Source organism: Lontra canadensis, unplaced genomic scaffold (genome assembly GCF_010015895.1).
Source record: "Lontra canadensis isolate GAN:19392208 unplaced genomic scaffold, GSC_riverotter_1.0 scaffold103, whole genome shotgun sequence".
In the NCBI taxonomy this organism is placed as follows: Eukaryota; Metazoa; Chordata; class Mammalia; order Carnivora; family Mustelidae; genus Lontra; species Lontra canadensis.
The window spans coordinates 343,557-371,496 of NW_022631097.1; the positions used below are offsets into that span (position 1 = coordinate 343,557).

The 27,940-nt window shown below is 43.5% G+C and overlaps 1 protein-coding gene across 1 annotated transcript; it reads left to right on the forward strand.

Moving 5' to 3' along the window:
• The first annotated feature begins 346 nt into the window (after positions 1 to 346).
• On the forward strand, positions 347 to 27,366 carry ATP12A (ATPase H+/K+ transporting non-gastric alpha2 subunit). Its single transcript, XM_032838242.1, has 23 exons — positions 347 to 378; positions 1,070 to 1,225; positions 4,293 to 4,352; positions 7,186 to 7,389; positions 8,176 to 8,289; positions 9,276 to 9,410; positions 9,542 to 9,659; positions 9,890 to 10,158; positions 10,810 to 11,008; positions 11,166 to 11,275; positions 12,892 to 13,026; positions 16,145 to 16,337; positions 18,451 to 18,626; positions 19,305 to 19,441; positions 22,018 to 22,168; positions 22,710 to 22,878; positions 22,967 to 23,121; positions 24,449 to 24,572; positions 24,761 to 24,906; positions 25,381 to 25,514; positions 25,670 to 25,771; positions 26,193 to 26,284; positions 26,370 to 27,366. The coding sequence occupies exons 1-23, from the start codon at positions 370 to 372 to the stop codon at positions 26,396 to 26,398; spliced, it is 3,117 nt and encodes a 1,038-aa protein (XP_032694133.1). The 5' UTR covers positions 347 to 369; the 3' UTR covers positions 26,399 to 27,366.
• The last annotated feature ends 574 nt before the right edge of the window (positions 27,367 to 27,940 follow it).

The following is a 27,940-nucleotide window of genomic DNA, read 5'->3' on the forward strand; positions in this document are numbered from 1 at the left end:
GCCGTTCGACAACGCTGCCTCGGGTACCCCACGTCCCTGGCCGAGGTCCGCGTCGCGCCTGGCTCCCTGGATGGAGCTCAGCCGCGGGATTCCGCGCCCAGGTCCGCGCCTGCAGGACTCCCGCCTCCCGGGGCGTCCTGAGGCCGGGCAACCTGCTCGCAGGTAGGTACGTGGGCGGGGCAGGCGGCATTTAAGGCGGACACCGCCTTCCCCCCGGCAGCGGCTGGCGTTTGGCCGCAGGAGGTACGCGTGGGGCTCTTGCCACCGCAGCTCGCCACCACCGCCCGACGGGACGCCCGCCCTGCGCGCGCAGCCACCGCCAGAGCCGGTACACCAAGCCCGCCTGCCGGCGGCGCCACCGCCTTCGCCATGACCAAGGTGCGTGCAAGCCCCCGGCGCCGGCCCGAGACCCGTATAGAGGGGATGGAAGACGAGGGGAAAGAGGAAGGACTGGCCATCTTTATTCTGCGCTCCTGACCTCTGCACGGCTCCTTTCCCTTCCCGGAGCTGACTGGGGGGGGGGGGGGGGCGGGGGAAGACCCAAATCCATACGCTATGGGAAGGAACCCCAGGGGTCCTTGGACGTCTCCGATGTGGCGGGTGTCGCCAGGCTGGGGGTTACACGGCTGCGCTGTGGTCTGTAAAGCCTGCCCTGCCCGGGACTGAGATTCCGTGGGCAACGCCCCACCCAAGAAGCGGGACACACGCGAGTGTGCCCTGAGCACTCCGGGAGCAAAGTACTAGGGCGACCCTGGGGCGGAGGGGTCTTGTCTCGAGTTGGTGGAAGTAACTTCCCACCTTCCCCAACCCCAGGATGGGGTCACCCTGAGGAGATGCCGGCAGGGCTTTGCCATCTATCCTTTACACTGGAGAAGAAAGGAGAGAAAGGGCCTGGGAGTTTGAAGGTGAGGGAGAGAGAAACTCTCCACATCGTGCGCCTTACTCTCTCTAGAGGAGAGAATGAAGGGGGCTCCCTTCCCTGTAGGTCCCTGACCCACAAAAAGAAGTGCTCGACACCTCTTCAGAAAACCCGTCTTGGACCAATATTGTATTTCTGCTTTCTTTTCAGAAAACACTAGAAATTTACTCCGTGGAGCTCAGTGGAACCAAAGACATCCAACAAACAGACGAGAGGAATGGCAAGGAGAAGTATAGAGGCTTGAAGAACTGCTTCGAACCCAGAAAGAATCACCATAAGGAGGAGCTTAGGAAAGAACTGGATTTGGTCAGTTGATTTGGTCCTTAAGCCAAATGGGTCCACTGAGTTCTGCCCTTTCCCCTTGAGAACTTGCCCCTATAGCCTGCTTCTTAACAAAAGAAGGATCAGTCTCAAGGATTTGAAAATCCGCCTGAGATTTGTTTCCTTGTTTAAAATAAATGGTGTGATAATATCTGCCCTGGGGGTCAGGGCTTCTGCGGGATTCCTGCATTCTGGTTGTAGGCACTCCCAGCTAGAACTCTGAGGGAAGAGCCTTTTATTCCAGTCCCCACAGGCACAGCCCAGACCTCTCTCCTTCCTGGCTGCTTCATTGAGATAGCTGTACCCAACTGCCAGTTTTTAAGCTGATAAGGTAAAACTACCAGAGCTGGAACCATGAAGGAGGAAAACAAAGCCACTAACCTTGCTAGGTTTTTGGCTATGTATGCCCCATGAAATAGAATACTTTCACTGGTAAAAGTATATTGGGCTTAGATTCAGAGAACCTTGGGCTCAGTTAAGTTCCACTTAAGTGATTGGTAACCAGGAGCAAACTACTTAGCTTTAGTAAAGCACCATTTTCTTTATATAAAGTGGGAAATAAACAATTTGCATGAATGAGGGGAAAAAATGAGAAAAGAGTAAGAATATTTTATAATTTATGCAATTCATAATTAAATTATTATTTATAATTAGTAATTTTGTAATTTATGGAAGCACAATGTTATTCTGTGAAGGAAGAACTTTGGAGTTGTTAAAGTTGGCCACCATGGGCAAGATCTACCTCAGAATTGAAATGTGACAGGTTATGTGTCAGGAATGTCAAGGGGGAAACTTCTACAGCAAGCCTTAAGTTTGACTAGATCGTCCCTTCAGTTCATTGCAGACTTTAAAACTGTTATTGTTGGCGCAGACAGTAGTGGTGTGAGTTCATGTGGGCTAGAAAGCCCATTGTTAAATTTTCAGGAATTTGCCAAGTTGGTTGACATTGGGTTAGCATCTTAGAACTTGGTTATAGTGAAAAATCAGTAAATACAAGTCAGAGTTTTTTATTTATTTTTCCTGGAGAGCTTGTTAAACATTTAGCAACACACCACTAGGTATTTGCCCATGCATGTTTTGACAGACATTTAAGAACACACAGCCCTGAAATTGGACTGACCTGAATTCAGATCCCAGTTTGATTGACATTCACTTCCTATTTCGAAAAATAGGAATTAAAAAAAAAAAAAAAAAAAAACAGTGCCTACCTGTTGGAGTAGTTTAAAAGGTTAAGTGAAATAAAGCAGGAGAAAGACTTAGCACAGCACCAGATAATAGTCATTCTTATTTCCTATGTATCTCTAGCATTCAGGATTGAAGACATATGTAGTCTTCCATAAAATTGCTACTTATAACATGAATATATATCCATTCTATCATATGCCTGTTTATTATGAAGAGAATCTCCCTTCTTTGAGCATTTCGTAAAGATGTATAATATAGAAAGATAATTTTTGTAGTGTTAACTAGTGTTCCCCTGCTTCCCGGCTGAGAGAGGAAAATCTTTCCTTCTTATTTCCCAACATTCTCACAAGAATCCTATAATTTAATCTGTGACCGTGTACTGGGATGCCCTCTGGCACATTAGATCCTTGACAAGAAAGAAAGTATCCCTGGTTGCTGAATCAACAGGCGGGTAATGACCTGACAGAAGTCTGAGATATAGGATGACGCCCTGAGCTATTCTAGTGCCGGCCAGCAGGGTACGCCACAGGCACCCACCATACCTCCAGGCCCTCCCCCTCCCCCATGCTCTTGTCCCCAAAGCCAAGGCTAAAGAAGGAAAGATATTCTGCCTTATTCTGCCTCACTGTATAGGCCCCTTAAACTATGAGATACATCCATGCAATCAGAGACTCTAATCACCTGTTACTTGTATCTGCCCAGAATTTAGCACACTGCACAAAACTGTCTTAATCCTTTGAATCCCCAGCAATATCTTTCAATCAATATTGGTACAATGACTAAATGAGTAAAGCAGAATCTGGCGGAGGAGAGGACAAAATAATTTTTTAATTGGAAAATCTAATCTCTTAACAGGTAACCTTTTTTTCCATATACTTAAGAAAAGAGATAGTTCTAGTATCCATCACAGTATAAATCTTTGTTTCAGATGATCAAAACTTAAAGAATCCTGAGTGCTAGGTTGTCGAGGTGGGCTAAAGAAGGCTTACTTGCCCCTAGGTTTTCTGAGACAGGAAAAGGCTTCTAATCCTGTGGCCCAGTGGCTCTCAAGGGACAGGATAGGAGGAATTTGCCCCCCATGAGACATTTAGTGGGGTCTGGAGACATTTCTGGTTATCACTACTCCAGGGAGGGTGTGCTAGTAGGTGACATATAGTGGATGGAAGTCCCCCCCCACCCAAATAGTTATCGGCCCAAATGTCAGTAATGCCAAAGTTGAAAAATTCTGCTTTAGTTTAACGATTCTATAACAAAATTAGCAAGTGTGGGTCATACTGGTGTTTATTTGGCAGTTTTAAATCTGTAGGGCTTCTCTACCAAATAAACTCTCTGAGTCCCAAGTACTTGATTAAGAAAAGGCTTGCTGCTTCTACCAGAGACTACCTGCCCAATGAAGGCTCCATGGGTAAAGAGTTGTCAGATGGGTCTGGTCTGGTTTGGTATTGCTCGTCACCCTCAACTAATCCCAGAACTCAGGTACTGAACTAAGTATCCAGATTACCAGTACCTGGACAGCAGACAGGTATGCTAGGACTTGCATGTGCTGAAGATCAGATTGAGACGACATACTTTGTTCATAAAAACTAAAGACAGCTAATATGTGGCAAAGGACAAACTAAGTCTGAACTCAAGGGATGGCCAGAAAATCCCCGGGCCAGTGAATCAGAAGGCAAGCCTCTCCTGTAGCAAGACTCTCTTTTCCCTCAGTGTAATAACCACCTGGCACAGAGGGTTTTCTCATTCTCTCCCTCACTTCCTGGCTCCTCCTATCATCAGTGCTTCTCAGTTTTCATGGGCTGGTCAAAGCTTAGGGTTTGAGTATTTTGGAATTATTAATGCACTCTCTTCTTCCTTTCATGGACTTCAGGATGACCACAAACTCAGCATTAAGGAACTGGAAAAGAAATATGGTACAAACATCATTACAGTAAGTCATCAAGGGATTAAGGTTTGGGAAGAAAAGCCCTGGGACTATGCAAAGGACTGTACTTTAAAGCCATGTGCTTAAAGTGTGTGGAAAAGTAGACGGCATCTTTAGGTTGAAGCAGCAACTTTAAGAATACCAGTCACGCACAAGCCCAGCATGTAAAAGAGGGCTGGTTAACTTCAAGAGCTGGTGTGCCTGAACCAAAGCCTGGAGTCAAGCCTCTCTGCTGAGCTGGACTCCTGGCTATAAACATTCCTTTTGATTATAACTGCAGGAAAGCTGTGGTATCCTCAGAAAGGCTCGGACACTTCCTTATGGTCATTGTCAGAGGTTGCTTTTAATCCTTATGTCCAGGAAGTATAAGGTCTTATCAAAGAATGGGGAAAACCAGTGTTAAAAAGCAACCATCCAGAGTGACAGGCTTACAACACTGCTTGTCTGCCTCTTCCTCTGAGAAGGAACGATGACTCCAGGAGAGACTGGTATGCTCTCAGGTGTCTGGCAAATTCCCCCACCACAGAAGGACTGCTTCCTTGTGTGAATTCAAACTCAAATTAAATGTCAAAAGCTTTGGTGTCTTGACATCAGGAGATTTGGATACATCTGTTCAAGTCAACAAAAAGCCCCACTATGTGCAACACACAATACCAGCAGTGAGAGGGCCAAAGAGGGATAGGTGATCCCCGGTCTTAAGGACTGAGCAGCAGCAGGGGAGGCAGGTATATAAGAGAGTATCATAACATCCAGTCTGTTCGACTTAGATGGTAAAGAGAAAGGTCTAAATGGTGTGCTGAGTGAGTGACAGATTCTTCTGACCAGAGGAACCAGAATGGGCTCCCTGGATGGTGCAGTGTTTAAATCAGGACATAGGAGGAAGATTTGGGTTTAAGTTAGCAGACTACCCAGGAGACCAGGGAGAACAGAGTATATTTGGAGAGCAATCTGGAGTTTCTGGGAGATAATGTGTTTGGAAAGGGGAGAGAAAAGGGTGGAAAATGAGACTGTGGAGAGGCAGTTTGGGTGAAACCTTTAAGCACTTCCATATTAAACTAAGGAATAAGGGCTTTATTAGTTATACACAAATTCTAAACAAGGAAGTGATTTAAATAAGATTGGCTTTCAAAAGGGAATTCTGGTACAAGATATATACAGATATAGGTAGGTAGGTGGATGAACTTCTTTTTTATTTAAGTGGGAGATGGAAGGGTCTAGAAGAATGAGACAATAACCCAGGAATATAAAATGAGGAACTGAAACGAGGCAGCAGCAGTAAGATGGAAAGGGAAGGGGACAGATTCCAGAGACTTTTCAGAGAAATAGCAGGTAGGACTTTGTTTCATTGGGGTATTTGAACAAATCCCTGATCCCAGTTACCAAGGTAGAGAAGCAGAAGGAGGAGGAGATTTGGTCAGGTGGTCAAGAGGGCCATGGCAAGACATGGGGCTGAGAGAGTAGAGAAAAAGTAGGAAGGAGACAGTGATGACAGAGATGAATTTTATTCTGACTACAAGTTAGTGACTTCAAATCCAGTTATTCAGCCAATATTTGAGCCTCTGTTACAAAACAATCAGGATACCGCATAAAGGACACAAAAATTAACAAGGATAGCATCTTTTTTTTTTTTTTTTAAGATTTTATTATTTGTCAGAGAGAGGGGGAGAGAGAGCACAAACAGGGGGACCGGCAGGCAGGGGAGAAGCAGGCTCCTCACTGAGCAAGGAGCCCAATGCCAGACTCTGTCCCAGGATCCTGGGATCATGACCTGAGCCAAAGGCAGCCACTTAACCAACTGACCCATCCAGGCATTCCAGAGTCTTTTTTTTTTTAATTAAAGATTTATTTTACTTATTTTAGAGAGAGAGCACACATGAGTAGGGGGAGGGGCAGGGAGAAAGGATCTTGGGCTGACTGCACACTGAGCATGGAACCCAACACAGAGGTTGATCTCACGACCCTGATGCCATGACCTGAGTTAAAATCAAGAGTAGGAAGCTTAACCAACTGAGCCACCCAGGAGCCCCTTGGATAGTCTTTAAGCTGTCCTTTAAGTAGCTTACAACATGATTAGGAAGAAAAAGTAATGACAAGACTTTCTTCTTAAAGGAGAGTTTGTGGGGGAAAAAAAACCTTATGAGTCACAATACAGGATTTCATGAGGGGTGGAGGGCCCTCTGTACACTTGTGGAAGGCATGCTTACCAGAGAGGGCTTCTGGCAAGAAGTGACTATACATGTGGGCTTGAGTTGGTAGAATTTAGTTTGGCAGAACTTAGAACTTAGGATGGATATAGAGAAAAGCAGAAAGACACCAGACTTAAGGATGAAAAATTAGCCAGTGCAATATGTAGAAGTTCCAGAAAAGAGAATATTTTGTGGATAGTTACCACATTGGCCTTAACTTTAGTGATTAGCTTTTGTATCTCAAATCCTCCTTAGCCAAGTTACTCTTGTCTCTGGATAAATCTCCAAGAAACTGAAAGACCTTAGCGAAGTGTAATACAATGGCTCTGGAGCCCATTTACTAGCTGGGTGATTTAACTTCCATGTGCCTCAAATTCCACATCTGTAAAATGAGGATAATAATTGCACCTTCATCAGCGGGTCATTGTGAAGGGTAAATAAACAAATGTACAGAGTACATTGCCAGGCTGATATTAAGCATTATATTAAATATTCTTTTTAAAACAGTGAGAGTTCAGGGAGGTAAGACATCATCCACTTTTCACAGGCCCTTCTTGGCATGGTAACTCCTACCCGCAACCTGCAGAAGAATGACATCTGTCTGAGGGAAGAGAAATGTCTAATTCTTATTTGTTTTTGTCTGGCTTTCTCAGGGTCTCTCCAGCACCCAGGCTGCTGAGCTCCTGGCTCGGAATGGACCCAATGCCCTCACTCCTCCCAAGGAAACACCAGAGATCATCAAGTTCCTTAAGCAGATGGTGGGGGGGTTCTCCATCCTTCTGTGGATAGGAGCCATCCTGTGCTGGATTGCTTATGGGATCCAGTATTCCATGAATACATCCTCATCCCTGGACAATGTAAGGGGAGGTCTCCTTCTGGGTTTGCTAAACTAGTAATGGGAAAACAACCCTAAAGTAAGGCCATTAGTGGGCAGAGCAGTGGGCTGCAATCAGGAGTCCACACTGATCCATCACTGTGCAGGTTTAGGAAAATCAATAATTTTGCCAGCTGTAAAATACAAATTATAGCTGACTTTCTGATGTCTCAGAGGCAGCATGAGCATGAATTTTAAAGAGAGAGAGAGACACACACACACTATAAGTTCCTAAGGGGGAAAAAATATATCTACATCCATGTGAAATATTTTGGGTCGCTCTCTCCTCAAAGCTAATTGTATCCCTTTAACATGGGGAGCATCTATGTCTGCTGATAACAGCACTAAAACCAAAACACTGAACTGTCCAGCATGATGCTAAAAGAAAGAAGCCAAATGCAAAAGGCCACACACTGTATGACTCCATTGATAGGAAATGTCCAGAACAGGCACATCCTAGAGACAGAAAGCAGATCATAGGTGGCAAGGGCTGGGTGCGGCAGTGGGGAATGACTGCCACTGGGCAGTAGTGGTCTTATTGGGATGATGGCTACATCCTAAAATTGGATTGTGGTGATTGTTGCAAAATTGTGTAAATTCATCAAAAATCATTGAATTATACACTTTAAATAGGTAAATTCTGTGACCTGTAAATGACACCAGGATCCCACTGCCATGTCTCTCACCTTTGCAAGGAAAGCTCTAGCCCTAGGACCTGGCTCATTTCTGAAGCCTGTTTTTCTGATTGATGCTGCTTCTCCTTATCCAGGTTTACTTGGGCTGCGTGCTTGCCTTGGTCGTTATTTTAACAGGGATCTTCGCTTACTACCAAGAGGCAAAAAGCACAAACATCATGGCCACCTTCAATAAGATGATCCCCCAGGTGAGTGGCAGCCATCCCTCTCTGGTCTCCATGTGACTTCAGATGAGGAAGCATCAGATAAGGAGGAGAGTGGGGCGGGCCTCTGAGGCAGAGGGTCAGCACTCCACCCTTTGCTATCTGAGAAGTCTTAGGCATTCCTTCTGAAGCCCCATTTTCGCACAGCGTTTTGAGATCATCAGGGAAGTAAGATACAGGAAGACGCTTAGTCAAGAGCAAAATAAGACAAACATCGGTCATCACACAACATCTTCTATTATTGTTCTTGAGCTTTGGTGAACTGTTCAAAGAAAAGGAATTCAGGAGCTTCTAAGACCGAGTTGTAGAAGTTCAGGAGTGTTCCCCAGTAGCCAAGGAGGTCAACCTACAATTTTTTATCTGTGACCAATTCTGCACCCATTTTGGAGTCTCTCTGCATGTTGCCCCAAACTGCTCTTGGTAAGGGAGGCCCCCTGCTCCTGTCTTCCCACAGGACCCCATGTTAGGAGTCCTCTAGGGAAATCACACACCACTGTCAGCACAGTGGGAAAACCACACTGCCCCTGGCCCACAGAGCTGCCAGCTAGAGAAGGTTCTGGATGGACTCGTCCATGCTAAGAAGTGGGAGATCTGCCTTCTACCCCGTTCAAGTCTTCCTGACGCGAGCAAGAGTATTAAACCCTTTGGCTCAGCCATTACAGTCCTTCCCAGACATCCTAGCCAAGATCATTCATCCTTAATTGTCCCTCTCTGTCATGCTTGGGCTGGTAGTTTGTTATATCTGCCCACAGCAGCGTTTTCTGTTTCCAAGAATATCTCTAAGAGTTCCTCCTCAAGAAAAGATAGTTCTTAGTGTCTTCAGGCCTCAAGCAAAAGTTTTTGTTTTATTTTTGCCATCCTGACAGCTGTGCCTTCCAGTGCCTCCATTCTGGAGAAGTGGAGAGATGTGGATGGAGGAGAGTTGGCATCATTCTAGGATCTGAAGCATCTGTCTCTGTGTTCTTTTGTAGCAAGCTCTTGTCATTCGAGACTCAGAGAAGAAGACAATCCCGGCAGAGCAGCTAGTGGTGGGGGACATAGTGGAGATTAGAGGAGGAGACCGGATCCCTGCAGACGTCAGGTTGTTGTCTGTTCAGGGCTGTAAGGTAAGCACCAGAGGGCACCTCAAAGATCACGCTCATAACTAGTTGCTATTCGGTTGTCTTTCTAGATCTCAATGTTACTGGGGCAGGGAACAAGATGCCCAGTCTTGAACTTTTTTCAAAATTTCTTCTAGGTAGATAACTCATCTCTCACTGGAGAATCTGAACCCCAGCCCCGTTCCTCTGAGTTTACCCACGATAGTCCCCTGGAAACAAAGAACATTGGTTTCTATTCTACAACCTGTCTGGAAGGTATGTCTGGCTGGTTCCCATGACTGCATGCCCCACCCATATCACCTCTCCCCTACAGGCTTTATGCTCTTGTCTTTTTACCATATCTTGCATGGAACTGAAGAGCCCAGAGAACTTTGTAATGTTGTGTGCTAATTGATCATGTAAACCAGCAAAGAGAGGACTGTAAGCAGGCTGTGGTTCCCTCGTAGCTGAGGATCCCCAGAATAAAATGTCTACTTCACCTGTAGGCACAGCGACTGGCATGGTCATCAACACGGGTGACCGCACCATCATTGGTCAGATCGCCTCACTGGCTTCAGGAGTTGGAAATGAGAAGACACCCATTGCCATTGAGATCCAGCACTTTGTTCATATTGTGGCAGGAGTGGCCGTCTCCATTGGCATCCTTTTCTTCATCATCGCAGTGTCCCTGAAGTATCAGGTCCTGGACTCCATCATCTTCCTCATTGGCATCATTGTGGCCAATGTGCCCGAGGGTCTCCTGGCCACTGTCACTGTGAGTCCATGCTGCTAGGTGGCCTGTTCCCTGACCCTATTAACACACAGCATTCTGCTTTCTGCTGTACTGGGTGTCTGCCCACCGTACACTGCGAGCCTCCTCCATCTTCAGAGTGACACTCCCTGTAAGGGACACCATGGGACATTCTGAATAGATTGTTTCTTAGACAAATGGAATTGTGATATTTTTAACATTTTTAACACTATCCTAGAAAACTTTATATTTTCGTTTTTAGGAGCACTATCAGCAAATTGCATATTATCTTTCTCCTTAAGGGCTAGATAAGATTAAAAAAAAAAAAAGATCTAGATAAGACAGATGCAAACCACCACTTACAGATTTTCAGGAAGCCTGACACCTTCCCTACATTTTCACATTTCTTAAAAAGAAAAAAGACTCTTTGGCAATTTCGACAACTGAGGAACTTAGGCACATTGTTTACCTCCTACATTTAATAAAAGGAATATGGCGTATACGTAGGACTTTATGTGGTTTATCAACCACTTGGTCAGCTTTGCCACATCTGTAACAATACCTCCGTCCTGAAACCAGTTTGGCTCCAGTTGCTTCCATGTTGCGGAGCTTGAGTTCGAAATGATTTTTCTCAAAACTTCTTCCTCTCTCTCTCTCTCTTTCTCTCCTGTCTAGGTGACTCTGTCGCTGACAGCTAAACGGATGGCCAAGAAGAACTGCCTGGTGAAGAACCTGGAAGCAGTGGAGACCCTTGGCTCCACCTCTATCATTTGCTCAGACAAGACTGGGACTCTGACCCAGAACAGGATGACCGTGGCCCATCTGTGGTTTGACAATCAGATCTTCATAGCTGACACCAGTGAAGACCATTCAAGTAAGTCTTCTGCAACACTCAGTGTGGCCTGAAGCTGTGGACTTGAGTAGAGGGGGCTGAGCAGAACATGGCACATCGGTGTGCAGACTCAGAGAATTGGTTGAATAGTATGGATATTAGGTCCAGCACCCACAGCATCCACTGTTCTATTTTCCAGACCAAGTCTTTGATCAAAGCTCTGGAACCTGGGCCTCCTTATCAAAGATAATAACATTGTGTAATAGAGCTGAGTTCAGTCCAGGACAAGAAAGTGTCCCCATCATGAAGGTAAAGCTTCAGTATCACTCAGTCTTAAATCACAGCCCGTTTGAAGTCATTTTCTCTGTTTTGATTTGGCGCTTGATTTAAATCTCTCCCACTGAGTAAAGTTTGTACTGGTAATAGCAAGTCTGACTCACAAGACCTGCAGAAAATTTTCTTTACCCTTATTTGCTTTGAGAAATCAGAGATGTATGAAAGTCCTCAGAACATTGATTTAGTTCTATTGAAAATTCTCATTCCTGAAAATGAATGTACCTTTAAGTTACTTTCCTTTACAAACTAAGTAGATATAATCAAAGTTTCTTTATTACATAAATGCCATTCACTGAAGTTTAAAATATAATTGGCAGGAAATAGAAGGATTGACCTTAGAACATATTCCTCCTGGCACTCCTAGATGCAGTGCTAAGGGGCCCTGGAATGTTAGAATATACAAAACCAAACTTCTCTTCTTTCTCCCCCTTCTTCCTCCCCTTCTTCTCTCCTCTCCCCCTCTCCTTTCCTTCTGAGTCAGTCACTGAGTCTACCTTCTCCGGAATTTTCTGTTTGCCATCTGTTTCCTTCACTGACTCTTCCTTTTTCTTAGACTTCTTGTTTGGTTGGTTTTCTTTCTTTGTCAGACAGCTCATCAGTTCTCCTCCTGGCCCATGATTTCTCTGTCCATATCTTTCAGATCCTTATCTCCAATTCTGATTTTTCACCCAAACTCCATGGATCTCTAGTTAGCTGTGTGTTTCCACTTGAAAGTTTTGCCGTGTTAGGCTTTCAACAAATTATACATGCCACTTTCCACCTGTACCCAGCCAAGCTCTAAGTCATTATCTTGTCCCTTTTCTACTTTTCTGTGGCATAACCATTTTAACTTACTATCCAGTCCAAAACTTTTGGAAGTCATCATTAACGTTCTTTGTTCCTAATATCTAGTGAATCACCAGGTCCTATTATTCTTGCTTCAAATAAATACATAATTTTACTTTTCTGTTATTGCCAGTACCTCACATCTAATTAATTATACCAACCTCTTGATTGGCCTTCATGATTACAGTTTATCCCTCCCCCCAGTCTTTCTTGCATACCAGGAATTTTCCTTAAATACTTCTTTAGATGGACCGCTTCACTTAACTTTGCTCAAAGACTTTCCATGCATCTGTTTTCTGCAGCTCAAGCTTTGGACCTTGCCTGCCTTTCATTAAACTAACATTTAATGCTTCCTCTCTATCTCTGCATCCCCCATTTCCACCTGGACATCCAAGCACTTACAGTGGAATTCTTCCACTTCATACCTTCATTCATGGCATTCTGATTTCCAGAAGGCTTTCTTCTTTTCCTTTCTGTCAGTTATCCACCCATCTTTCAAGACTAGTTTGTAGCAGTTTCTTTCATGCAGCCCTCCAGGTCTCACAGAGCTCAGACTATTTTGAATTACCCTAATGCCAGTAAGCACCATCATCCAGTTTAACACCTCCACCATGGTTCGGTCAGTGGCTCATTGTGGTGCTGTCATTTGTTAGATACTGAGCTTAGGCCATCTGCTGGCTCATTTAAAATAATCACAAAAGAACCAGATTATGTTTAAGAAAAACATTATGTGCTACAAATATTTGTTATCTCTTGATTCTCAGAGAGTTGTGGTTGGAGATGCCTCCGAAACTGCTCTTTTGAAGTTCTCAGAGGTCATTTTAGGTGATGTGATGGAAATTAGAAAAAGAAACCACAAAGTAGCTGAAATCCCTTTTAACTCAACCAACAAATTTCAGGTGAGTTTTTCCTCACAACTGAATCTTTATTACCACAAGGATGGCATTTCTACCTGTAAGTGTTCTCTGGTTAGTATGTATTTTGAATGATATTTGACTTCAAAAGTAGCCTTCAGGGATACAGGTCCTGGGCATCTGGTATGCCCAGAATAGGTTTCCCTTGCTGGCCTCTTTCCTTTGCCAGAAATAGGTAGAGAAAAAAGAAAAGTGAAGATCTTCTCAGGGCCTGGATGTTCCTGTGAATGATCAATCTACATTACATCCATCCCCCACTCCCACACATATGCCACCTCTACCACCACCAGGTACCATTTGCACAGGTGAGGGGCAAAAGCCACATCCTAAAGGATAAATGAAAAGTGGGGGAATGGGGAGAACTAACATTTAATGCTCCCTTAGTCTGTATCTGGCACGTTACATACATTCTCTCATTTAATCCTCATGATAAGCCTGAGGTGGGAGTAATTAATCTCAATTTCTAGGTGAGGAAACAGGCCCTTAGAAAATGTTGATGTGACCAGAGTTCCCAAGCATCTAAGTGGCATAACCAATTTTCACATGTCTTTTCAACTCCCAAGGCTATGCTTTGTCTACCACAACACGGAAGCAGAACAGTTTAGCTAGGGCCTTGTGAGTAAACCTTGCCCTTTGTGAAGACCAATGAATAGTCTCTCAGATGACTGTTACCAGCCATGCTGTTTTCCAGTTCTGTCCCATATGCAGTTGACAGGGACCTCCTTTCTACCCATTGCTCAGGAAGAAAATGGCTATCATTGCCTATCTGTGTTCACTCATTCCAGACTAGCCAATGGTCATCTAGCTACATCCTCCTCAGAGTGGGACAAATGACAGTTTGTAGCCTGGCTTACTGCTGCAGGTGGGACTTCCCATAGACCAAAGCAGAGAGCAGGCCCTTGTGACTTGGTCTTTGCATAACAGGAAAGTATATAAATAAGATAAACATGTTTGTGTAAAAGTTTCTGGTGTTTACCCTCACATTTTGTTTGGACGGCATTTAGGATTGGGAAATAACTGTGTTGCAAACATCTTTGTGGATAACCAGCCAAAGAAGAATTGTAGTTAGCCAAATAGACAACTAAAAAATGTATGAAGTAAAATATTAAAGCCAGTAAATCAGATTTCTTGTTCAAAACAGAAAGGAAAATAGAATGAGTAATGATCCTAATATAACAATAGTAATGATAGTTATTATATGCTAATTTCTTCATGTATTCAATCTCTCAATTCTCCCAACTCCATAAGATTGAGAATGAGGAAACTGAGGTACAGAGCATTACCGCACAGCTAATAAGGGCCAGAGCCCTTCTAATCAGGGATAAGACTCGCAATCATGCTGGGGCTCCATCTACTCTAGTAAAGAATTTCCTCATCATGTGACAAATGAGAAAAAGCAGGTTCCAAGAGGCCTCATGTCCTAAATGTTGAAGGGGAAAGTAGGCTACCCAGAGTTAGGACTACTCGGATAGTCTGATAGATAGGAAGACCTCTATGAGTTCCTGCAGAAGAGGCCAAAGAGCCTTTTTGGAGGCTGTTAGTGCCATTTTATATCTACACATGAGCAACACTCAAAAAAGAGTCTTCTATGTTGTGACCTTGGAAGGTCTCTGGGGTATCATTCAACTAAAGGAAACAAAGTAGAAAGTCTGTGTCTTACTGATTTTAGAATAACAATTCTCCAAACTGAGACCAGCCCATAAAAACATTTCCAATAGTTTGTGGCAAACTGGAAAATTAGGACGGTGTTTTATGAAGTTTTATATAAAGATGAATGTATTTAATTTAAAAGATTATCCTTTATATGCTACTTGATTAAGATGGGGACTCTGGAGCCTGCTAGTCTGAATTCAAATCCCAGCTCAGCCACTTATTAGGGCATGACCTTTCTCATGCCAGTTAACCCCTTGGTGCCTCAGTTTCCTTCCTTGTAAAAGGTGATAATAATAGTACTCACAGCCTTAGGGTAGTTTCAAGAATTAAATGAGTCAATGTGTGAAGCACTTAGAAGAGTACATACTATAAAAGTGTTTATTGTTTTATTTTTTAAATGTTAAAATATCCTATCTTTGAGGAAATGATAGTGGTAATAGATGGGAGGTTTGGGTTTGGTTTGGTTAGATAGTTGAGGTTTTTTTAATGTGTTTACTTGGCTATTAAAATATATATATACATTTGCCCTCTACTTTTTTATTTTTTATTGTGCTCCGCTCTGGTATCCAGACGGCTAAGAACTAGAATTTAGAATCAACTGATAGACCCAAAATGGTAGATTTTTTTTTTAAGTAACTTACTGATTGTCTTTCAAACACTCCAGCTTCCTGAAATTCCTTTCGAAGGTTTAGAAGAGTACCTGGTATATAACAACAGCTTCCATAAAACTAAGCCATTTTAAATAAAGTTTTGGGGTTTTTTGTTTTGTTTTGTTTTGTTTTCAGATTTTTTTCCCAATTACTTTATTAGGATGAATCTAGAAGTAGAATCAGTAGGTGAGAGGATTTTTGATATTAAAATTGTGTTACTTAATTGTCCTGAAAGCCTGTATGTAAGGGTGTCTACTTCCTCCACCCCTATCATTTTCTTTCACTACCAGGCAGTAAAACTGGATTGATTTGGAGACGAAGAGGCATAGGAACTCCTGCTGCCCTCATGCCTGCCTGAGCTCAAAATACCTAGCTACCTATGATAGGGAGGTAGAGACAAGAAGCAAGACAAAGTGGCTGATGGTCCCCTGAATCCCATGGCACCCCAAATCTGGTTCAATACACAAGACTTCACAGCACAACAGCCACATCTAGCCTCCGTAAAGCAACTAGTTTCTGTTTGAAAGATGAGATCTACTTACTTTGGATTCAAGTTCAGGGTGCCTAAACTGGACCAAGATTAGATCTCCACATACTACTTGACCACAAAATAAAAAGGATAGAACATGCCTGTAGTGAACACTCCTTTTCATTTCAAGGATAAGTAGCCCATGAGAGAAAGGGATACCTTTAATCTTTGCTAATTAAGAGATTGTCCATTTCAGGCCCTTATGAGTAAGGATGGTGTCACCATCCAATGGCAGGGAATATGTTAACATGCTCAGTTCCTTCCCTCCCAGCTCTCCATACACAAAACCGATGACCCCAATGACCAGCGCTTCCTCCTGGTGATGAAAGGGGCTCCTGAGAGGATCTTAGAGAAGTGCAGCACCATCATGGTCAATGGCCAGGAGCAGCCTCTGGACAAGAACACAGCCGAGGCCTTCCACACAGCGTACATGGAGTTGGGAGGCCTGGGGGAGCGTGTGTTGGGTGAGCTCTTGGTGACATAACCCTTACCTGTCACCTGTTGGGTGTGAGGCTCTATGGCCAAGTCAGGGCATAAGTGGAAACAGGCTTATTATCTAGCTGAGTAGCTATGGCATCCACATGAATCATAGAAGAATATGATAAATATATAGAAGTACTGAGGAGGGTGGGGTTGCTTCCAGATAAAGAATATCTGGGAAGATTTCGTGGAAGGAGTTATATTTTAAACTGGACCTTGCACAACAATTCTTGAAGGAAGGTGAGGGAAAATATTTGAAGTAGAGGGAACAACATAGGCCAAAACACAGAGTTAGAAATGGATGGGGTGTGTGACCACATTGTGAGTGAGCCAGTCTGAGTGGAGTGTTGCAGATAGATGAGATGACATAGTTCCTAGGAAATGGGCAGGAAAAATAGATTGGAGGGCATGATATGGAGTGCCTTATGTGGGTGAGGAACTAAGGTTTCATTCCAAAGTCAGAGAGCCACAAAAGGCTTTGTGGTGAGTGAACCAAACAGACTTATAGAGTTTAATTCTTGGCAGTAGCAGGGAGAGGAGAGGCATGGGTCTCAGGAGGAAGTGGCAGCCCTTATTGAGGTAAAAGAGGGTAGGAATTTGATCCAAGGCACTCATAATGTGATGGAGGGGTCAGACACAAGAGACTTCATGGAGGCAGAACAGGTAAGACTTAGCAACTAGTTAGAGGAGAAAAATAAGTTAAAAATAATGTTGAAGTTTCTCACTTGCTTATTAGGGAGAAAATACTGCCAGTAATAGAGACAGGGTTGTCGGAGGTGGAGGAGAAACCATAGAAATACAGCCACTGGTAGATGCCTAATTGTGGTAGCCTAAGTGGTATGTTCTGTCATGAGAATCTGGGTTGACAGAACGGCACCTGTGAACTACAGAATATGAATTCAAGGTAACAGAAGTTCACAGTTGATGATACGGCTCATTAAACATCATAAAAGTTCTTGCCAATAGAGATGGAATCTGTGGAATGTGTATTTCTAAAGGATATTTGGGCTTGTAAAGCAAATGAAATAATTAAATGTGGTGATAATGCTTTAAGCATGCCTTAAATAGCCCACAGCACCAGGTAGTGTTTTCAAGGCAGGACTGATACCCATCTGACAAGAACCACTCGAGGAACCTTGTGTTTTTCCCCTCAGACTCTGTGCTTTACTGAAATGTGTAAGGCTGTGGGGCATGCTGAGAATAAATTTGATATAAAAGCTGATGAGAAAGTCACATGATCTTAGGGGTCCCACCAGACACAGGAATCCCTTCTACCTTAACCTATGAGAAGCAGATGCCTTCTGAGTAACAAAAGGTTCTCCATTCCTAATGGCCTTTCTCTCACACTTTCCTTGCAAAGACCAAGCTTCATACCCTTCCCTTGGTGTCCCAGATTCTTTCCCCAGTTTATGTCGTAGCACGTGCTGTTTTCTCTGCCTCAGATGGCCTTCCTGTCCCTAACCCTCCCTTCTCCCTGAAAAACTTTTAACTCTTTTCTCAAGAGTCAACTCCCATGTGACCTCCTCGAGGAAGTCTTTCCTGATTCCCCAGGTGGCTCTACCCTATAACACTCACTATGCTTTTTTATGCTTTACCTCTTTATGTCTCTGTCCGTACACTAAACTGAGACATCTTCCGAGGCTAAGGCTACCCCCCTCTTAGTTTCTATATCCTTAGAACATACCAGAAAATTCAGTGGGCACATAGTAAATTACTTTTTGAATGAAATATATCCTTCCTAGGGGTGCCTGGGTGGCTCAGTGGGTTAAAGCCTCTGCTTTCAGTTCAGGTCATGATCCTGGGGTCCTGGGATCAAGCCCCACATTGGGCTCTCTGCTCGGCGGGAAGCCTGCTTCCCTTCCTCTCTCTCTGCCTGCCTCTCTGCCTACTTGTGTTCTCTCTCTGTCAAGTAAATAAATAAAATCTTTTTAAAAAAATAAGTCCTTCCTAATTACAGCTTGCATGTTGAAATTGAAAGAATGAAACAACTCTAATATACTCTCAAGTATTAGTAAAATAGTAAAGGAGTGTGTGAAAATGTTCCTCCTTTTATTTCTTACCTAATTTCATTGACTCCCAAATGCATGTGCATTCCAGGTTTCTGTCATCTCTACCTGCCAGCAGACGAGTTTCCAGAAACTTACACATTTGATGTAGACGCCATGAATTTTCCCACATCCAACCTCTGTTTTGTGGGGCTGTTATCAATGATTGATCCCCCTCGGTCCACTGTACCTGATGCAGTCACCAAATGTCGAAGCGCGGGGATCAAGGTGGGAGTATCCTGACTTAAGAAGTCCTCCTTTTATGTTATCTAAGGATGTTTGTCATAGGAGATAGTATTTAAATCTCAGATAAATATCAAATAAATATCATAATCCCCCCCTTTTTATCTCTACTTTCATTATATTAAGATTCTAGTAACTGTCCAATAAAGGCAAAATATTGTGTCTGTGTGGAACAAACAACAATAGTAACTGCAGTGAGAACACCATGAATTGACTTTATCTTGCCCTAGACGATGATAGACAATAAAAGGTTTTATTACTTAATCTTAAGTTTTGGCCTCCAAAACCCATTGGCCTTCATATTACCAAAGCCAAAATAATTAATTCAATTACCATGTTAATAGCAAGACTGCCGAAGCAACATGAAGCTCTCTCAAGTACACGTCCACTAGCCCTTTCACAAGTAAGGTAACATCCAAGGGAAAGGGCCTCCTCTAATGTCAGAAAAGGAAATGTAAGAAGCTCAGAAGCAAGGACAGAGCCAATGAGATCAATGTGTTCTTCAGAGACAGTTTTGTCTTTGATCTAAAGATCAAGAACTGCCCATATGGGCAAACCACGATAATCACTAATATTCTGCCAGGTCATGGTAGAGTAGGTGATACTGTCTGGCCAGCCAAGTTTCTCATTGTCCACATGCCTTTCTCATTGTTTGTGTTCTAGGTTATTATGGTTACAGGTGATCATCCAATAACAGCAAAAGCTATTGCCAAGAGTGTGGGTATCATTTCAGCCAACAGTGAAACAGTGGAAGACATTGCAAAACGCCTCCACATTGCTGTGGAGCAAGTTAACAAGCGGTAAGCACAGAACCAGTGTAGCAGAAACTAAAGTTCTTATTCAATTCCTTATCCTTGTTGGCTCTAAAGAGCTGTGCTATTTGGAGCAAATCCTCTATTTGCCCCACACTCTCTCAGGGTAATGCCAGGCTGGTACCATGGTACCACTGGTATCATGAAAATTACCTGTGATATATTCCTTATATGAAATTTAAAAACCTAAAAACCCAATGGAGCAGATCTGAAAACTTCAGTGCCACATTTAGAGTGAGAAAAACTGAAACAAAATGTACATGAAATTACTTGCCATTGATCCAGTTGTATAACCAGGAAAATTAAGAACCCTCTGTGTTTGGTGCTCTTAGTGCTTATTTTAAGTATTTGTTTAGTTGCTTCATAATGTGTAGCTATATGAACATACAGTTTTCTTTTTTATTTGGTAGTAAATAGAATGAAAGCTTCCTGAGGAAAGACTCAGTTTTTCCTTCTGTCTTCTAATTCTTGTAGTATGTCTGTCCTTTAGTCCATTCGTACATCCATTCATTAATGTGTTACTTCTTTCAAGAATTGTTTTTTTCTTGTTGTTGTTGTTTTGAAGATTTCATTTATTTATTTATTTGAGAGAGAGGGAGAGTAAACATAAGCAGAGGGACAAGAAGAAGCAGACTCCCTGCTAAGCAGAAAGCCCAAGGTGGGGCTCAATCCCAGGACCCTGGGCTCATGACCTGAGCTGAAGGCAGATGCTTAACCACCTAAGCCACCTCAGTGCCCCTCAGCAATTAATTTTTGAGTGCCCACAATATACCAGGCACTGTCTTGGACACTGGAACTGTAGTAGCAAACAGACCAGACACTACCTCTGCCCTTGGGGAGCTTTCCATCTAAGCAGAGGGACAGAAAAATAAAAGCTACTTTTGATGTGATAAGTACAGTGAAGGACACACAGAGGACAAGGGTTCAAGCAGTGGGAGGAGTCCAGAGTCACCTGGACTGTTGACAGTTTAAATGATTAAAGACTCCAAAGTCTCAGTGTAAAAATAAATGTCATTGGCTTTATTATAATTTCATGAATGTGGGGGGAAAAGAGAGAAACCAATGAACCTCTTCTGGTTTACCCAAGCATTTATACTCTTCAGAATACAGACCTGTCAGTTAATAAATTATTACCAGGGCAACAAATTACCAATTAAGACGACCACACAGAATTCTAGCTTCTGGGCACAACAATACCTGAAAGTCTGAGAGTATTCCAGCACTCCTTTGTATAAACAACATTCATCGACAAAAGATTTTTGGAGCTTTTCTTAACTTGTTTTTTTTTTTTTTAATTATCTAAATTGAATTAGCCAACATATTGTACATCGTTAGTTTTTGATGTAATGTTCAATGATTTATTAGTGCTCATCACATCACGTGCCCTCCTTAATGCCAAAAATAATAGGATTATACATAGCCATGCAACTCACCTCACTGAATGGGAGATGGGATAGATAACATGGGCCTAAAAAAGCTCCAAACATGGGACGCCTGGGTGGCTCAGTTGGTTAAGCTGCTGCCTTAGGCTCAGGTCATGATCCCAGGTTCCTGGGATCGAGTGCCGCATCAGGCTCCTTGCTCAGTGGGGAGCCTGCTTCTCTCTCTGCCTCTGCCTGCTGCTCTGCCTGCTTGTGTTCTCCCTTTCTCTCTCTCTGACAAATAAATAAAATCTTTAAAAAAAAAAAAAAGCTCTAAACAAACAAAAAAAAGGAGTGCAGTGTTTTGTGAGTAGAGTGTATAAGCTAAGATTTGAAAACGAAAATGTGGAGTGTTAGCCAAGGGAAGGTGAGGTGAGAGACACGCATGACTGGAAAAGGGTTATGAAGGCTTGAGGGCAGTGGAGGGTGTGGGGCACTCAGGGCTGGGAGTCCCACGGGCTGTAGGGGAGAGCCAAAGGGTGAGGCTCAACAGCAGCAGCTGCAGCTGGGCTTGCAGACCACATTGGGGACTCTGGGGTCTGCTCTAAGCACAGTGGAAAGCCTCTGAAATGGTTTAGCAGGGAACATCACAGTCAGATCTGCATAACCAGTAGTTTCTAGAACCTTACTTTCATCAGCAGCAGATAGCAGTTTTCCCCAAAAAGGACCTCAATAATTGTTCTGCCTACACAGCCATTGTGCTGTAGATACTATAAATCTGAAATAAGCAACAATGAAGAATGGTTACCATGTGTTTTGACATAAGCTGAAGTCTAGGACCCAAAACGTACAAACAGGAAGGTTTTTTACCCTCTTTTTACTCCTTAAGTCAAACATTGCCCCACAGATGTTCCCACCCATTTCTACAAGCAAAAGGCTACTTGGCCTATTCCGATTGTATATCAGAAAATGACCTTCCTGTTTCACCTTAGTTTACTATCTTGAAATGGGGACCAAAGTGTTCCCAGAACTCATAACCCCTATCTTCCCACTAAAGTATTAGTATTAGTACTAAAGTATTAGTGTCAAGGACATTGGGTTCCAGGTGAAGTCAAAGAGGCTTCAGCCTACTTCCTGCCCAGAGCAATGTTTCAGCCTAAGATCCAAGCTTTTGCCTCACTCAGTTCCTTCTGGCCCTTCTAGGGACGCTAAAGCTGCAGTGGTGACTGGCATGGAGCTGAAGGACATGAGCCCAGAACAGCTGGATGAGCTCTTAACCAACTACTCAGAGATCGTCTTTGCCCGGACGTCCCCCCAGCAGAAGCTGATCATTGTGGAGGGCTGTCAAAGGCAGGTGGGTGGTCAGCAGCACCCAGAGAACCTTTCAGGTCTGTCACTGTCCTGTGGGGAAATGTAGGGCTGAGATTTGGATCCCAGATCAGGGCTATGACACTTCTTAAACCTCTCGAGAGATAATTCTTTGCCTATCTTTATAACCTTAAATTTCTACCCTCTCGGGGCTGCCCCTCCACCCTCCTTTGAGAGCTTCCTGCATACAGGGCTTTCTGACAATGAAACATTTGGTCCTGTGGTAGGTGTGCATATAGAAAGATTTGAAAATGTAAGATACAGAAGAAAAAATGTAAAGACACAATATATAAAAGATCCACTTTAGCCTGCCACATACAATGGTTTTAATTATGGAACACATCTTGTTTGGAGTTTGTTGTTCCTGCTTCTGGGATTTCCCGGCTTTATCTTTTCCCAAAAACAGGCCATTCATCTCAGTTCCAGTTGGCCCTATATCCTCCAGAGGAAAAGGGAGACTATGTTGATCTTCCTTCTCTATGACCCCTTAGATCTGCTGATTCCCATTCTCTCATGTGTCCCCATAGAATGCAGTTGTTGCTGTGACAGGAGATGGCGTTAATGACTCTCCAGCTCTAAAGAAGGCAGATATTGGGATTGCCATGGGGATAGCAGGTTCTGATGCAGCCAAAAATGCAGCTGACATGATCTTGTTGGATGACAACTTTGCATCCATAGTCACAGGGGTGGAGGAAGGTGAGTGAGGTATCAAATGGTCTTACGAAGACAGGGGTCACCTGGGGTGATCAAAAGCAAGTCCTATGAAAGCAACATCTTTGCCTAGGTCGCCTGATCTTTGACAACTTAAAGAAGACTATCGCTTACACCCTGACCAAGAACATTGCTGAGCTGTGTCCCTTTCTGATCTACATCATTGTTGGGCTTCCCCTGCCGATTGGCACCATTACTATCTTGTTCATCGACTTGGGCACAGACATAGTAAGTAGCACTAAAGGGAACAGATTCTGATAATTGACCCAGGAGGTGTAAACTTTGGGGCCATTACCTTCAAGGTTGAGGAGATGGACTAAGTCAGTGCTCCTCAAACTTCGATGTGATGGGGTCAGAAGTTCTGCATTTCTAACATGCGTTTAAGTGATGCCAATTCCGCTGGTCCACCAGCCACACTTCAAAGCAAAGGACTAGAGAGAGCTCTCAAATGTTTGGAAGTTAAAACCACTTCATTTCCAATAAGAGCTTTTCAAGACTTGAGTTCTTAAGCCTCCCGCCAGCATATGCCATTGGTCAGTTTCAGCTAACATGCCTCCCTTCCCCTTTGAGAAGATAGAGCTATCACTAAATAGCCCCTGTAACACCAGGGGCCCAATGGCCTATGTGATAAGCCACAACTGCCCCTTGTCAAGTCAAAGAATCTGATCTGGAAGCCCCTCACCTACATGCAGTTAGAAGTAGAAGGTATTAACATGTGATCAGGCCTCACATTGATCAGGCCTCACCTACAATAATATCACCCAAACCCTTCCTTCTTCTGGTATGTATCCATTTAAGAAAGTATCAGGACAGTTACCCACATGGTTCCAGTTTATGTAAGCAAAGGGGGGGAAAGGCAACAGTGAGCGAGCTGAATTCACAGTGAGGATGCTCCAAATGGCCACTTCCTACCCTCTTGTTTGATACAATACCCAGGCAATCAACACATTGCAGAGAGATAAAAGATATCTTTGCCTTAGAGGGGAACTGGGGTCCTCGTGGTTTACAGTCAGATCATTTTCCAGGCTCTTTCAATTCACTTCTTTTTCTCCACTGCAGTGCTTCTCACAGTGTGGTTCAGGCATCACCTGGGGAATTGTTAGAAACACAGATTCTCTGGCTCCAGCTCACACCTTGGGAGAGACCCCAGGTGGGAGGTGGGACCCAGTGATCTGACCTTTAACAAGCCTTCCAGGTGGGAGGACCTGTGAGAGAACCAGTGTGTTCCAGTGGCATGCCTAAGGAAGAGAGGATGGTAGGAAAAATCTGCCCAGAGGGGGAAACAACATGTTTTATAGTTAGCATCTTTAGAACTGCCAGCACATGGTGATAATAAAAAAACAGATTGATTTTTAAAGCAAACTGTTTTTAAATTCTCTAGAAACAATGAACCCCCATTGCCTACACCCTGGATAGACCAGTTACATAACCCTACCACCACCACAGTCTACCCCACCTCCCACCCTGAGGCCCATGGTTATGCCACTGCCATTATCGCTCTGTTGGTACAGCACAGTGTTTCAGGGCTAGGCCTCATGGACTGTCTTCCCTCTAGATCCCCTCCATTGCCTTGGCTTATGAGAAAGCTGAAAGTGACATTATGAACAGGAATCCTCGCCACAAGAAGAAGGACAGACTGGTGAATCAGCAACTTGCCATATACTCTTACCTGCACATTGGTACGATGAAGCCATTGCTGACCTGTCAGATAAAGGACCACCCTGAGAATTCATTCCAGTCACAGTCAGAAACTGTTTTTCCTTGGGGGCAGGGTTGGGATGGGATGGGAGGAACCGAAAGGAAAGTGAGCACAGGCGCAATTCTGAAGTCATGTATGAACATCTGTCCTTACCTCTTGTGCTTTCAGGCCTCATGCAAGCTGTGGGAGCTTTTGTTGTATATTTCACTGTGTATGCACAGGAGGGCTTTAAACCCAGCATTCTCATTAACATCCGGGTGGAATGGGAAGATAGCAATGTGAATGACTTGGAAGACAGCTATGGACAACAGTGGGTAAGGGAAGGAGGCTCTGCCTTCAAAGTCCTGCTATTCCCCTCCTCTCACTGCCTTGCCCATACTGATGCAGAGCTTTCATTTCCCTGGACAGCCTTAATGAGACAGAGAAGGTGGAAGTTTTCTTAGTTAATAGGGCTTATGGACTGCTTTGTTATATTGGTTTGGCCTTTGCCAGAACTCAGCCTCCTCTCTTGAATTAGATGCCTTGAGCTCACTTTCTTACATTGGCTTTGCAGTTGGTATGGATGAGTGACAGGTCCAACAATACCCACAGTGGGGCCAAATCAATTAAGTTAGCATTTTCACTACTCAACTGAATAAAGAAAAAAAAGGTTTTTTCCAAACACAAGGAGGTGATCCTCTGTCAATCTTGGTGAGGTGGGAAGAGAGTAAAACTTGACAGAACTACATTGAAATATTCCTGAAGTCTTCCCTCTGGGGTTTCACAGTCTCCTTTTTGTCCATTGACAGACATGGTACCAAAGGAAATACTTAGAATGGATGGGCTATACGGCTTTCTTTGTTGGCATCATGGTCCAACAAATAGCAGATCTAATCATCAGGAAAACCAGGAGGAACTCCATCTTCCAGCAGGGTCTCTTCAGGTACTGCCCACATCCAACCTGGTAGTTCAGCCTTGGGAATTCGATGCAGTAATGATGAGGGTTGGGCCTATAATACATGAGGCCTTGACTCCCCTACTGTGTGGTCCTATGGCCATGTGAATTCAGAATCTGTTTGTCTTTTATGTTTCTTGTAGAAATAAAGTCATCTGGGTGGGGATTGCCTCACAGATTATCATTGCATTAATCCTCTCCTACGGGCTTGGAAGTGTCACGGCCCTGAGTTTCACGATGCTCCGGTGAGTTCCTCTTAAATAGACAGGAAAGAGCCAGCCCTGTCTGAGCTGTCACAGCCTAAGTAAATATTAGGATTCCAGTGGGGTTTTTCCCCTCAGGCTTTCAAATGAGATAAAACCAAATTGGTTCTATTTTAGTCAGAGATTTTGACCTGTGAGTTTTCCCAGAAGAGGCAGTGGGTTTTCTAACACCATCCCATCTCTACCTTCATCCAGTAGGCCACTTCAAAGGCATATATTGTTTCTACCAGTCACAGTCGAGTTTAAATAAGAAGCTTGCCAATTTTATGTTGTATGACCCAATGGATGTGTTGTTCTTTCCAGTAGGGCAGAAAAATGAACAAGAAGCCCTCTGCCCACTGGCAGGGTGCTTGGCCCTTTCTTTGGATACATTCAGACTTACCTTCCTCCTTTCTGCTTCCAGGCCTCAGTATTGGTTTGTGGCTGTGCCATTTGCCATTCTGATTTGGGTGTATGATGAGGTGCGAAAACTTTTCATCAGACTCTACCCTGGAAGTAAGTGGTAATAGGATTTTTGAGACTCTGCTTATCTACTTCAACGGACTCCTAATTTCTCATTAACCTTTTTCTACCTCTACAGGCTGGTGGGATAAGAACATGTATTATTAAGACCACCCTATTTCCCAAGCCTCCCAGTGTTCTTCATCTTCTGGCTGCATCTGGAAGACCACTGCAGTAGCAACTTATCAAAATGCAGAAAGAGAAGGCAAAAAATCGTATGAAAGATACTTACTGAGGTTTTGTACTTTCGGAGATTCAGCTGTTTATATATGATTTGCCTCTCTATACCCATCTTCCTGTTCAAAAATAGGTGAACTTCAAGGGAAGAATGCCATGTTGATATGTATATAAAGTTCACTCACATTAAGTAGTCTTGGGTAATCCAGTCACCTGTTCAGATATTCCTGCTAGATAAGATTGCTCAAACCTCCATTCCATACCCAACTAAAAGTCCAGTGACCTCCCTAGATACTCTGAATGGGACTTCATCAAGATCAAAACCTTTTGCACAGCAAAGGAAACAGTTAAATCCCAGAGAGTTTTTAATTTCATAGTCACCTTGCTTAAAAAAAAGGTTAATTAGCTAAAGGTTTGCAAAAGGTGGAAATGATGGCAGATTTACATCACAGCAACATGGGCAACCTCAGTTTTGACTCTCAGACATCCTTCTTAACTGTCCCCAGTCACCCAGCTGCATCCCTGCTTATCCCACACCATCTCACCAGTCCTTTGGGGCCCTCCCTCCTCCCAGCTGGAATCTTCCCTCCCACATCGCCCTCCACCTCTGCCACCAACTCCAAAACTGAGCTCCATGTCCATTTTGCACATCCCAGCTCCAGATGCTCTCCCAACCCAAAGAGGTTTTCATTTACCATGATTCAGCCTCAATAGGGAAGCACTGGGGTTTAAAATAGTAGTATTTATTTCATGTAAAACGGTTGCAAAGCACTCTCTGGCACTAATTTTATACCAGTTAAGTTTCATGCTTTAACTTTGCTTTATTCATGTGTGACACATACATCTATGTTGACAGCCCCCAGGAGGCCTCATTTTTAAGTAAAAGATGTTTTATAAAACCCAGTTTAATTGTTGTATTTTAATTAATTTGAGTTTTTCTAGAATACAGAGCATAGGGCACACACAAAAAAGAGATGTGATTTCAATTTTTTTTTTTTTTTTTGCCTCATCATTTTGCTTTTCTATGGAAGGTCTAAAAATACAGGATTTACCTTCTGAGCTCCCCCCAACCAACATCCCTGCTCTGTATCCTGAGTCTGATGTGCCTACATTTTTAAGTTAGGATTTCAGGGGGAGTATACACCTTTCATCAACAGCACTGGGGAAAGCAGTTTTCATAGCGCTTGACAGAACCTGAAAATTGCTATTTTGTTAAACTTTCCCACTCCCTGGCCTACCCTATCACTTCTCCTCCATTACTCATTTAGATAAGGACATTCTGCTGCTGATGTCTCTAGGCTGGTATCTCTGGGACAGGAAGAGGGAGACACAGAACCACAGTTCTGTGGCATTTTCTCAGGGGTCATGCTGAGAAGCATGAAAGAGGTCAGGGGCCATCATTGTAACTTTTTGTGAATAGATTACAATGTACAGTGTGTATTGTACGTGTACATATAAGTGAACCATGTTGGT

Excerpts from the sequence above, each read along its gene's own strand:
- ATP12A (XM_032838242.1), top strand. Across the intron at positions 1,226-4,292 it reads TTAGGAAAGAACTGGATTTG|GATGACCACAAACTCAGCAT; the intron begins GTCAGTTGATTT and ends CATGGACTTCAG. Across the intron at positions 4,353-7,185 it reads ATGGTACAAACATCATTACA|GGTCTCTCCAGCACCCAGGC; the intron begins GTAAGTCATCAA and ends TGGCTTTCTCAG.